The following is a 13576-nucleotide window of genomic DNA, read 5'->3' on the forward strand; positions in this document are numbered from 1 at the left end:
TATTTCTCTTTTTACATATAATTATTTTGTACCTGTATTTATTTTAGGTAACAAATCAAATGGTAACAGCATGTAAAGCATATATTACTGATGGAGGATTAAACCATGTATGGGATCAGGAAACGCCAGTGGTACTAAAGAAAATTCAGGTTTGTAGAAGTACTTTTATTTTCATAAATTAAATCTTTTCCCATCCTGCCCAATTTTACTTTGTTTATTCACAAAATATGTTAACCGAAAAAACTTCCTGTAGAGTAGTGTTGAGAATATAAAAAGAATACAATTCTCATTATCTATTTCCCTTTATATTTAGTGCTTCTCTTAGGGTATAATTTAATTTTCATCTTCTCCATGGCTGCCTGTGTTAGACTCCTGTGTGCCATTTCATATGCTCTGGCCACTACATCTCATTCCAGCCCCTGTTGTAATTAAAATTTTTGCCTTTTTTTGCACTGGTTAGGATTACCATGTATCCTTAAATAAACACGGTAGTAGTTGGCATCCTAATTTTGATCCTGGTTTAGAAGACAATGTTTCTAACATTTCCCCGATTTAGTTGGATGCTTTTGTAAGTTTTAAATATATCTTCGATCAGATTAGTTTAGTACCAAGATATATTTTTTAAAGTTATGAATGGGTTTTGAAAAATTGTCTTCTGCACATATTGATTGAGATGCTTATAGAATTTTGCTCCTCAGTCTGTTAATGTGATAGATGACATTTTTTGACTTTCTAAAACTGTCCTAATGTTTCTGGGATAAACTCAACTTGGTCATGGTGTAATTATCTTTTTAAAAGCCACTCAAGTTCAGTTTGCTACAGTTTTGTTTAGGATTTTCGGGAACCGTATTGGTGAGGGAGAGAGCCTATAATTTTTCTTTCTCATACTGACCTTGTCTGTGTTTTTGGCATTCATGTCTCCGAATGAATGGAGGGTGGGGGGAAGTATTCCTCCTTTTTCCATTTTCTGAAAAAGTTTGTATAGAATTTAAGTGACCTGCTTATTGAAAGTTTGAAAGAGATGGCCACAGCAAGAAGGCTCCTTCTGGAAGTGGTTATTGGTCATCTCTGTGTGCAGGTTCCCTGGTCTTCGTAGTGCCAAAGTGTGTGGCTTGAACAGGGAGGTCAAGTTTGAAAAGTATCGCAGTGTCCTCCACCCAGGATAGGAACCATTATTCCTGCAGGCCTGGTGCTGACTGCCATCCTGGCCAGGGCACTGCTATCACCCTTGCTCTGACCTCTGAACTGGAGGATAAGAAGAGGAAGAATTGCATTTAGTGTTTCTCATGCTGAAAACAGTTGATTCCAAGGACTGGAAGAATCAGGATCATTATGCAGGTCTTGGACTTAGCCATGTAAGATATAAAGCTACACAGAGACACATCAAAGCAGCTCATAAAGCAGTGGCTTTAAAACATCATGGAAAGCAGCTGGTGAACCAATAAACGAAAGAGATAATGACTACTTCACTTGCATCACTAAAATTATAAAATGTATGACCCAGTGAAAAGAGGAGCATTTAACAGTGTAGATCATACATTTGGAAACTCAGTTCCTTCTAAAAGTGAAGCAAGGGACAGTTTCTTTGAAGTGTTTTTCCCACTATTCAAAACTAATTCCAGATGGTCAAAAAAAAGTTTCTAAACCTGGTGTTATGAATTCATCATTTTATTCCGTCTGGTGTAGTTTTTATGCTTGGACAGAATTTTCTTATTTAAATACAGAAGGAAAAAAGCAGAATATTGTGAAAACAGAGGGATTGAAAAGAAGAACAGAGCAACAAGAGCACAAAGAAAGAAAGAAGAAATGAATTGAAAACATTAGTTGATAATACACATAGCTGTGATACAAGGATAAAAAAATTCAAAGAAGAGAAAGCCAAGGTCAGGCACAGTGGCTCATGCCTGTGGCTCCAGCACTTTGGGAGGCCGAGGAGGGTAGATCGCTTGAGCCCAGGAGCTCGAGACCAGTGTGGGCAACATGATGAAACCCTATCTCTACAAAAGATTAGCCAGGGGTGTTGGTGCACACCTGTAATCCCAGCAACTTGGGAGGCTGAGGTGGGAGAATTGTTTGAGCCTGGGAGGCTGAGGCCGCAGTGAGGTGAGCCATGATCGCGCCACTGCACTCCAGCTTGGGTGACAGAGCAAGACTCTGTCTCAACATTAAGAAAAAAAAAGAGAGAAAGCCAAGAAAGAAGCAAGATGGAAGAAGCAAGAGGCTACAGAAAAGCAAAGACAAGCTGAATTAAAAGCTGCTTGAATAGCTAAGGAGGAAGAAGAGGAAGTTAAACAACAAGCATTGTTGGCAAAGAAGGGAAAAGATATCCAGAAAAGAGTCATTAAAAGGAAAAGACAAACCTTCAAAATTCAAGGAAGACCTGAAATCACTTTTTCTGACAATAAGTGGAAAAGGTGGAAGAAGTGGAAAAACTTTGTGATAGGCTTCAACTAGCAAGTTTACAGCACTTCAGTGAAATACCTCATCTACAAAAATCTAGGAATGGCTGCTCTGATAAAAACGGAAGAAATAAATGAGCCAATTAGAATGGAGAAAGAGGAAGGGGAGGCTTGTGTGTGTGACAAGCATCAAAGAATGCAGAGATATCAACTGTCAAATGTAGAAATGGCAGTAGAAATTGGTAAGAGGAGCATTGGTCTGCAGTTACTAATTAAAGCCACAGGCCCCTTTTCTGCATGAACTAATTCAATATGGGAAGTTATTACCAATTATATGAACACACATTGGTTTTTTGGAGTCAAGAGAACTTATTGGCAAAGAAAATTGAGCCTCTGAAAACTTGACCCTCATAAAAAAAAGACGACAAAAAAGGCTTTGGATAATTTTTAAAAGAACATGGAGTAGTCTCTCAAGTACATGAAATAGGCCTCCTTCAGATGCACCTGAAAGATGAGGAAAAATAGAGGGAGCAGTGCCTGGCAAGACAAAAGAGGACCTCAAGAAACGATATAAAGAAGTTGTTGAGGTGGTAAAGGCGATGAAATGCCCAGGAACAACTGCTGAATGCAAATGGAGCCGAGAAATGACTTATGGACTGTCTTTGTTGTGTATGCATTTAAAAAATAAAACTGATAATTGGAGATGCTGAGCCCCTTTTCAAATGCCTGCTGGCTATTTGTATGTTTCCTTTTGAGAAATGTCTTTTCAGGTCCTCTGCCCATTTTTTAAATATTTTTTTTTGAGATGGAGTCTCACTCTGTCACCCAGGCTGGAGTGCAGTGGCACGATCTCGGTTCACTGCAACCTCCACCTCCCAGGTTCAAGCGATTCTCCTGTCTCAGCCTCCTGAGTAGATGGGATTACAGATGCCTGCCACCACGCCCAGTTAAGTTTTGTATTTTTAGTAGAGACAGGGTTTCACCATGTTGGCCAGGCTTGTCTTTTTTTTTTTTTTTTTTTTTTTTTTTTTTGAGACGGAGTCTTGCTCTATAGCCCAGGCTGGAGTGCAGTGGCCGGATCTCAGCTCACTGCAAGCTCCGCCTCCTGGGTTCACGCCATTCTCCGGCCTCAGCCTCCCGAGTAGCTGGGACTACAGGCACCCGCCACCTCGCCCGGCTAGTTTTTTGTATTTCTTAGTAGAGACGGGGTTTCACCGTGTTAGCCAGGATGGTCTCGATCTCCTGACCTCGTGATCCACCCGTCTTGGCCTCCCAAAGTGCTGGGATTACAGGCTTGAGCCACCGTGCCCGGCCGCAGGCTCGTCTTGAACTCCTGACCTCAAGTGATCCTCCTGCCTCAGCCTCCCAAAGTGTTGAGATCACAGGTGTGAGCCACCATGCCTGGCCTCATTTGTTCATTTTAAAATCAGGTTATTTATTTTCTTCGTATTGAGTTGTTTGAGTTCCTTATATATTTTGGGAATAAACCTCTTATTAGATAGATGGTTTGCAAATACTGTCTTCCAATCTATAGGTTGTCTCTTCACTCTGTTTTCTTTTCTGTGCAAAAGCTTTATAGTTTGATACAATCTCATTTGTTATTTTTGCCTTTGTTTCCTGTACATTTAGGGTCACATCCAAAAAATCAATGCCAAGTAGCTTTCCCCCAACATTTTCCTGTAGTAATTTTAGAGTTTCAGGTCTTATCTTTACATTTTTACTCAACTTTAAGTTGACTTTTGTATGTCATGTGAAACAATGGTTCCATTTTACTGTTTTGCATGTGGATATCCAGTTTTCCCAAGACCATTTATTGAAGAGACTGCCCTCTCCTCATTGTGCATTCTTGGCACCTTTGTCGAAGATCAGTTGACCATAATGCATGGATTTATTTCTGGATTCTCTATTCTGTTTCATTGGTCTACGTGTCTGTTTTTATGCCAGTACTGTGCTGTTTTGATTACTATACTTTGGTAGTATATACAAATATACTACGCTTTGAAATCAGGCAATGTGATGCCTCCAGCTTTGCAAATTAAAAACCACAATGAAGTATCATCTCACACCTGTTAGAATGCCTACTACAGAAAAAGACAAATGATAACAAGTGTTGGTGAGGATGTGCATGCTCTTGGTAGGAATGTAAATTAGTGTAGTCATTATGATACATAGTATAGAGGTTCCCCCCAGTATTAAAAACAGAACTACCATATGATCCAGCAATCTCATTTCTGGGTAAATATTTAAAGGAAATGATGTAACTGTCTCAAAGACATATCTGCATTCTTATATTCATTGCAACATTATTCACAATAGCCAAGATATGGAAACAGCCTAAGTGCCTGTTGACAGATGAATGGATAAAGAAAATGTGGTATATAGGGTATGTATGTGTGTATATATATATGCGTTTGTATTTGTGTGTGTTTGGATACATATATATAATGGAATATTATTCAGTCTTTACAAAGAAGGAAATATTGTCATTTTTGACAACACGGCTGAACTTTATTTCATTATGCTAAGTGAAATAAGCCAGACACAGAAAGACAAATACTGCCTTTTTTCATCTATATGTGGAATCTAAAAAAGTCAAACTCTTAGAAGCGGAGAGTAGAATGGTGGTTACCAGGGGCTGGAGAGGGATGGCACAATGACGAGATATTGGTGAAAGAGTACAAATTTTCAGTTTTGCAAGATGAATAAATGCTGGAGATCTAATGTACTGTATGACGACTATAGTTCACGATACCATTTTGTTTTTGTTTTTTGAGACAAGGTCTGGCTCTATTGCTCAGGCTGGAGTGCACTGGTGCCATCTCAGCTCAATGCAACCTCCACCTCCTGGGCTCAAGCCATCCTCCCATCTCAGCCTCCCTAGTAGCTGGGACTACAGGCATGCACCATGTATTGCATACTTGACATTTGCTAAGAAAGTAGGTCACACCCCCCACCCCAAAAAGTAACTCACACCCCCCACCACAAAAAGTAACTATGTGAGGTGAGGATATGCTAATTAGCTTGATTTTGGTAAACATTTCACAATGTATACATCTTTTAAAACATCATGTTGTGTACCTTAAATATATACAATTTTTGTTTGTCAATTATTCCTCAATAAAACTAGAAAAAAAAATCTGGAAATACTGAACAAAAAGCAAGTCTGATAGAACTCATCTGTTAAGCATTTTCTTTGTGAAAAGATTTTTAATTTCCTGCTTCTCTTGTATAATTAAAAAATTTTAATTATGATAAAAATAACATAAAATTTACTATTTTAACCATACAATTGAGTGGCATTAACCAAATTCACAGTGTTTTGCAACCATCACTGCTGTCCATTTCAGAACTTTTTCATCATTCTAAACTGAAACTCTGTAGCCATTATATAATTCCCCAAACTCAGGGTGGGCACGGTGGCCCACACCTATAATCCCAGCACTTTGGGAAGCTGAGGCAGGCGGATCACCTGAGGTTAGGAGTTCGAGACCAGCCTGGCCAACATGGTAAAACCCTGTCTCTACTAAAAATATGAAAATTAGCCAGGCATGGTGGTGGCAGGCTCCTGTAGTCCCAGCTACTCAGGAGGCCGAGGCAGGAGAATCACTTGAACCCTGGAGTTGGAGGTTGCAGTGAGCCGAGATGGCGCCATTGCACTCTGGCCTGGGCAACAAGAGCAAAACTCCCTCTCAGAAAAATATAAAATAAATAAATAAATTCCCCAAACTCTCTGCCCTGGCCCCTAGTAACTTGTATTGACTGTCTGTCTTTATGAATTTGCCTATTCTAGGTACCTCAAATAAGTGGATTTAAACAATGTTTGTTTTTTTGTGTCTGGTTTATTTCATTTAGTGTAATATTTTCATCTATGTTCTAGTATGTATCAGAATTTCATTCTCTTTCATGGCTGAGTAATATATTCCATTGTGTGTATAGCTCATATATTTTTATCCGTTCCTCTGCTGATGCACATTGGATTTGTTACTATCTTTTGGCTATTGTGAATTATGTGGCTATGAACATTGGTGTGTATCTGTTTGAGCCCCTGCTATCAGTTCTGCTGGGTGTATTCCTAGAAGGGAAATTGTTGGGTCATATAGTAATTCTATGTTTAACTTTTTGAGTTCCTGCCAAACAGTTTTCCACAGTGACTGCACTATTTTACATTTCCACCAGCAATGCAGGAGGATTCCAATTTCTTCATTTCCTTGCCAACACTTTATTTTCTGTTATTTTGATAAGAACCATTCTAATGTGTATGGAGTGAAGTGACATCTCATTGTGGTTTTGATTTGCTTTCCCTAGTGGCTAGTGATGGCTGAGCATCTTTTCATATGCTTATTGGCCCTTCGTACATCTTTGCAGAAATATTTACTCAGGCCCTTTATCCATTTTTGAATTGGGTTGTTTGGTTTTTTTTTGGTGGCGGTTGTTGAGTTGTAGGATTTCTTTATATATTCTGGATATTAATTCCTTATCATGTATATGCTTTGCAAATATACTATTGCTTATTTATTTATTTTACTTGTTCATTTTGAGACAAAACCTTACTCTGTCACCCAGGCTGGAGTGCAGCAGCATGATCAAGCTCACTGCATCCTTGACCTCCTGGGCTCAAGGGATCCTCCCACCTTTGCCTCCTAAGTAGCTGGGACCACGGGTGCCTGCCATCACACCCGGGTAATTTTTTTATTATTGTAGAGACAAGGTTTTGCTGTATTTCTCAGGTGGTCTCAAACTCCTGAGCTTAAGCAATCATCCTGCCTTTGCCTCCCAAAGTGGTAGGATTACAGGCATGAGCCACCACACCTGGCCTGTTTATTAAAAAACTATTTGACTATACTTTCTATTTCTTTTTGAGTCAGTTTTAGTAAGTTGATATTCTTGGGGAATTTCCCCAAATTGTCTAAAATTTGTAACTTATTGACTTAATGTTGATAATATTCTCTTACTAATCTTTGTCTTACTATGTAAGATGTCCCCTTATTTGCTAATATTCTTTATCTTCTTTCTGTTTTCCTAATCATTCTTGCTCCCCTCATTCCCAGATTCAAAACAACTTATCATCTTCCTAGGAGTTTCTCATTTCTGTTGTTTTTATTATTACTTGCAGGATTCCATGTTTTCATCTAGAGTTTCTCTTACGTTATTTTTGGGAATAGGAGTCAGAAATTACTCCCCCCAAGTTTGCCAATTGGCAGGAACCATAACTCTTTACATAGAATTTAGCAATGTAGTCTCATTATTCTTTTAAGATCCTCAAGTTTACTAGCCATTTACTGACTGAATTAGAAATGGGAACTTGGTTTTCTTAATTCTAGTTCAATGTTTCTATTACATCTGAAATGTTTTTAGGAAACTTTCAGTGTATACTTTTTAGGAATAGTTTTTATGTGAGTTGGAGGAAACAATGAGAATTGTTATTCAGAATCTTATCTGAGAACTGTTATTCAGAGCCAACTCATTAAAAATTTTTTTAAATTATACTTCAAGTTCTGGGATACATGTGCAGAACGTGCAGGTTTGTTACATAGGTATTCACATGCCCTGGTGGTTTGCTGCACCCGCCAACCTGTCATCTAAATTGGGTATTTTTCCTAATGCTATCCCTAGCCCCCTAAAGCCAACTCGTTTTTGTTGAATGAGTGAAAAATAATCAGATACCTCAACGAGAGCAATGAGAATTGTTTTGGAGATTGTGATAGAGGAAAGAATGAGACCAATTATTCTCAAATCTGAATATTCATAGGAATCACTATAGGAGAACTAGTTAAAAATGTAGATTTCTGAGTCTCACTTGCAGAAATTCTGATTTAGTGGCTTCAGTGGGCAGAATAACAGCCCCCAAAGATGTCTATGTGCTTATCCTCAGAACATATCCATAGGTTATGTTACATATGGCAAGGGGTAATTAAGGTTGCAGATGGAATTAAAGTGCTGATCAGCTGATATGGGGATTACCGAAGTGGGCCCAATGTTTAAGGGTTCTTATATGGGCGAGAGGAGGCAGAAGAGTCAGAATCTGAGAAATGGCGTTATGATAAAGATTTGGCTGGCTATTGATGGTTTCAAAAAAGTTTAACATTAAAAAAAAGATTTGGTGTTTAGGAAATGTTAGCTTGACATGATAGTTAATTCCTACTGTACCCAGCAACCATATTCTCTTTTTTATTTCTATTATGTTCACAAATCAGACCAGTATATCTGTAGTCAAATAATTAGGATTTCAGCAATGTACTCATCAAAGACTTTATGACCTTCTTTTGGAAAAATGATTGTCAGATGATAGCTTTGCATGACAGAAACTTCATATTTTATATACCTGTGCATAAAGAATGCTCATTCTAAGATGGATGCGAACTGAATAGAGATATCTTGATAGATAATTTCTGGACCTCTTGGGAGTTCTAATTAGTCATGAAAATGTAAAAACAAATAGTATATGGTGTGCTTTGATGTAGGATAAGAGTTAAAGGAAAACAGTGAGGATGAAGAAAAGTGAGGTTGAAATGAGGATGAAACTATGGTATAAATAAAAAAACTATACAGATATTCACAGTTTGATCAGTTCTGCGTGAGGGTAGAGTTTTTGAATTTTCGATTCCTGAACAAATGTCTCGCTTTCTTTTCCCCATTTCTTTTACTTTTCTCGTAGGACTGCATTTTTCTCTTCAAGGAATATCAGACATCTTTTCATAAAACAAGGAAGCAGATTTTAGAATCCTCAGGGGAAAAATCTTTTGAGGTTTCAGAAATGTATATATTTGGAAAATTTGAAGCTTTTTGCAAACGACTGGAGAAGGTAAGCATTATGCAGTCGTCATACCCCACCCCACACCACACCTTTTTGGTGATTTTGTACTTTATGTAGTGCCATTGAGAATTATTGTTCCTGATCTCTTGTCTCACTATTGTTATGACTCATCTAATGTTACTCACAGGTCACTGCATTTTATTATACCTTATTTTTTCATTCCTGGTTACTGCCTTCTGCCAGTAACACAAGCGCTATGGTCAACTTCCACATCTCTCAAGACCTCAATTTACCTCTGCCTGTGGAACTTCAACTTAAAAGGCTCTGCTCTTAACAATTATATTAGGCCGAAAAAAAGTGTGAGGTGAAATACCTGCAAAGCCTGGTAGTAGTCAGTAGTTGTGGAATCTCTGGATGTGTAAGCATGTCGTCTTTCTGAGCCAGTGTATATGGTGTATACATAAACATTGTGTGGGTGATATCTTTGCTGGACAGACATAGGTTTGATTCATTTATTAGGACTGGTTGGGAAGGAGTGACATTATTTCGGGGGATATAGGCCAGCCCATATCAGCGACTTCTTGGAGTCATCCTTTGAAAAGTATGTAAAGATCTCATTTAGGTATTCTTCCCCCAACTTCGCTAGTTCCCTGGATCCTGCTAGTATTTAGAATCTTGTTCATCATTTGTTGGAAAGTAATGCGGGACATTACGTAGGTTGAAGACCTAGACATGTTTGGAAGCCTATTTTTATTAGTAAGTTCCTGATCAAGCCAGGACAGGAAAGTATGAGTAATGAACAGAACCAAGTTGCCGAGTGGGATCCTTCATACATACTTCTTTGATGCTGTTTTTTTAAAATTTGTTTCTTTAACAGCTTTATTGAGACGTAATTAATATACTATACTATTTACCCACTTAAACTGTACAAGTCAGTGTTTTCTAGGATATTCACAGGGCTGTGCAGTCATTACCACAATCTAATTTTAGAACATTTTCACTCCCACTAAAAGAAACCTTGTGTCCATTGTCAGTCATACCCCATTCTCTCCTCTCCCAGTTTTAAGCAACCACTGATCTACTGTCTCTATAGATGTACCTATTCTGGACATTTTGTATAAGTGGAATCATACAATATGTGGTCTTTTGTGGCTACTTTCACTAGCATAATGTTTTCAAAGCTCATCTATATTATACTGTTTTTTTTTTTTTTTTTTGACAGTGTCTCGCTGTGTCGCCCAGGCTGGAGTGTACAGTGGCGTGATCTCTGCTCACTGCAAGCTCTGCCTCCTGGGTTCACGCCATTCTCCTGCCTCAGTCTCCCAAGTAGCTGGGACTACAGGCGCTTGCCACCGCGCCTGGCTAATTTTTTGTATTATACCATTTTTCAGAACTTCATTCCATTCATCATTGAAGAATATTCCATTGTACGGATAATATCACAGTTTATTTTTCTACTCATCAGTTTATGGACATTACGATTATTTCCTCTTTTTGGCTATTATGAATAATATTGCTATGAACATTTGTGTACAAGAGTTTGTATAGTCATGTGTTGTCATTTTTCTTGGGTATATGTGCAGAAGCAGAATTGCTAGGTCATATGGCAATCCATGTTTAACTTTTTGTTGATAACCCCAACTAACCAGCAAAGTATGAGGTTTATGATTTCTTCACATCCTTGCCAACACTTGTTATTACCTGTCCTTTTGAATTTAGCCATTCTACTGGGTATGAAGTGGTATCTCATTGAGGTTTTGATTTGCACTTCCCTGATCGCTAATGATGTGGAGCATCTTTTCATGTGCTTTTGTCCATTTGTACATCTTCTTTGAAAAAACATCTATTCAAATTCTTTGCATATATTTAACTGAGTTATTTGTCTTTTTTTGTTGAGTTGTAGGAGTTCTTTATATATGCTGGGTATAACTTCCTTATCGGATATATGATTTACAAGTATTTTCTCTTATTTTTGGGTTATTTTTTCACTTTCTTGATGGTGTCTTTTGAAGTACGATAGTTTTTAATTTTAATGAAGTTCAATGTATCACATTTTTCTTTTGTTTTCCTTGTGTTTTTGATGTCATATCTAAGGAACTGTTGTATGGGGCTGTTTTATGCATAATAGATTTTTAAAAACATTTTATTTTTATTTATTAAATTAAAAAAATTGAGATAGGGTCCTGTTGTTTTACTCAGGCTGGAGTGCAGTGGCGTGATCATAGCTCACTTGGCTTTGAACTCCTCAGCCTCCTGAGTAGCTGGGACTACAGGCATGTACAATCATGCCTAGCTAATTAATTTTGTGTGTGTGTGTGTGTGTGGAGATGGGGTCTTGCTATGTTGATGAGCTGGTTTTGAACTCCTGGCCTCAAGCAGTCCTCCTTTCTTAGCCTTCCAAAGTGCAGAATTATAGGCATGAGCCACTGTGCTCAGCCAATAGGGATTTTTTGGGGGCAAAATGTTCAATTAGGCTACTAGTACAAGTCAAATTAATACACAGGTCTCACTGGTTAGGACAAAGATGCTTAATGTTCTGACTCCACTAGAGCATAAACCTGGAGGTGGGTCTTGGTTACCCTTATTTTCCAGGAGCCAGAACCCTTGCCAACCTGGGTGCCATTTTGAAATTGGTAGTTTCAGGACTCAAGCTTATTAGTGGTAAAGATGTTTGGGGGTGGGTCTAATGCTGATAGAATGGTCATCTATCTGTGAAATAGCAGCCCAGGAATTCCTCTGACGCTAGAGGAAGTGGTCTGTAATGACCAGCTGCATCAGCTGCACCCACTCTGGTCTCTGGAGAAGCCATGCCTCTGGTTTGAAGAATACAACTTCAAGCCACAAGTGCTCAGCAACCAGAGCTGAGGTAGTACCCCCTAGAGGCCTTATCTGAAATGCATCCTGATTGCTAGGTTGTCCCAACTCCCTTGTACTAAGAACCCCTTGACAGACTGGCATCTTTCCCATTAGATAATTGGTGGATATTGGTGTCCACTCTCAAAGGTGGGGCTGTCAACCTTAACCCTGAAGTGTGTCCAGGATTTTACATAATCCACAAGAGATGGTTACCGAGCTGCCTAGGTGGGCTTCCTCTGATGAGTGGGGTATGGAAGGGGCCACTGTTTGACTACCCTTGTGAACTCTTACATAGATGAAGAGGAGAGCCAGAAGGGTGCACTAAGAACCTATTAGGGAAAGCTGAGATTTGAAGTCGGAATGACCAAGTGACAAAGTCAAAGGGCAGACAAGACTGAGGTTGGGGTTGGAGAGCTGAGATTTCAGAGTTAGATATGTTGGGGCCCTTCGAGGAGTAAGTGAAGAAGGCTCTAGTATGTCAGTGTTAGGATGTCTGAAACACACATTTTTATGACAGGTATAGACTTGATGGTGCATTGAGTCCTAAATAGCTGGAATGAAATGTGTGCAACAGTCTTTGCTTCTTCCTCTTCCTGCCATGTAAATGTTGGTGAATATTGGTGTTTCCCAGAGCTCTATCTTCAGTTTTGTTTTCTTCTCACCCTGAACATTTGTGGGAGAGAAGAGAAAAGGTGGAGAGCTGGTATTGCTGGGGGAGATTTGAGGATCTGGAGCTAGTACGTGAGGTAGGGTCTCCACTCATGGTGACGCTGAGATGAGGGAATCATAGCAAGTTGAGAACTGGAAAGGGTGCAAGGTTGGTGAGCCGGAGGAGAGGCTGTATATTGGTGGCGAGTACTGAGTGATTGAACATTGATAGAGAGATGTTGAAAAAGCCAGGGCCAGGACAAACCAGCAGGAGCATGGTCTTGGTTGATTCCCATAGCTGGCTTTATATTGCTCTGTGTGGTATGGGGACAGAGGGTCCACTGGCTAAGTTTGAAGGGCAAGCATGGGACTGACCACCATGTCTGCCTCAGATGACCCCTCATCCAACCAATCAACAAAATAGAGGACATGTTAGTGACAGGAATTTTGTCCCAGTCTCTGGCTGTTGGAGCCAGGTGGTAGAGTAATGAGGTAAGGGTACAGGAAACAGTCTTAGCAGGTTAGAATAACAGAGCAAGCCAGTAGTAGTTTGCTTTTTGCTCTTTAAAGTAGTTGAGTGGAGCACATGTGTTAGGAGGAGACTCAGATAGTTCCTGTGTTTATATAGAGCCTGCACAACATGCTGTAAATCCCAGTGGCCTGTATTTCCTCCACATTTGCAGTGGCTTCTAGGATGATAATAGTTTTTGGAAGTGTATGAAAATAGTGGAGTAAGAGCAACAGTTGCTTTGAAAATAGTCCTTCTGGGTGACCATACATGGGGATTCATGTGAATTCTGCTGGCTGTGTAGGAGGATCAGTGGTGTTGTCTTTGTGGTGTGTGTGGTATTTGGAAGATTCTCTGAAAACAGGTTTATTTCCTTTCTGGCCATTGGACAAAGGGGCCAGCCCTGGAGAG

General features: G+C 39.3%; 1 protein-coding gene and 1 pseudogene across 2 annotated transcripts in view; both read left to right on the forward strand.

Moving 5' to 3' along the window:
* Window positions 1-13576, forward strand: part of DNAH8 (dynein axonemal heavy chain 8) — a 328361-nt gene that overhangs the window by 46154 nt on the left and 268631 nt on the right. For both annotated transcript variants that reach the window (XM_007972725.3, XM_038006035.2), the window contains 2 exons: window positions 48-149; window positions 9055-9201. In XM_007972725.3, coding sequence (XP_007970916.2) covers window positions 48-149; window positions 9055-9201 — 249 coding nt within the window. The remainder of the gene's footprint in view (window positions 1-47; window positions 150-9054; window positions 9202-13576) is intronic.
* On the forward strand, window positions 1266-3483 carry LOC103222325 (dnaJ homolog subfamily C member 2-like; annotated as a pseudogene).

Source organism: Chlorocebus sabaeus, chromosome 17 (assembly GCF_047675955.1).
Source record: "Chlorocebus sabaeus isolate Y175 chromosome 17, mChlSab1.0.hap1, whole genome shotgun sequence".
In the NCBI taxonomy this organism is placed as follows: Eukaryota; Metazoa; Chordata; class Mammalia; order Primates; family Cercopithecidae; genus Chlorocebus; species Chlorocebus sabaeus.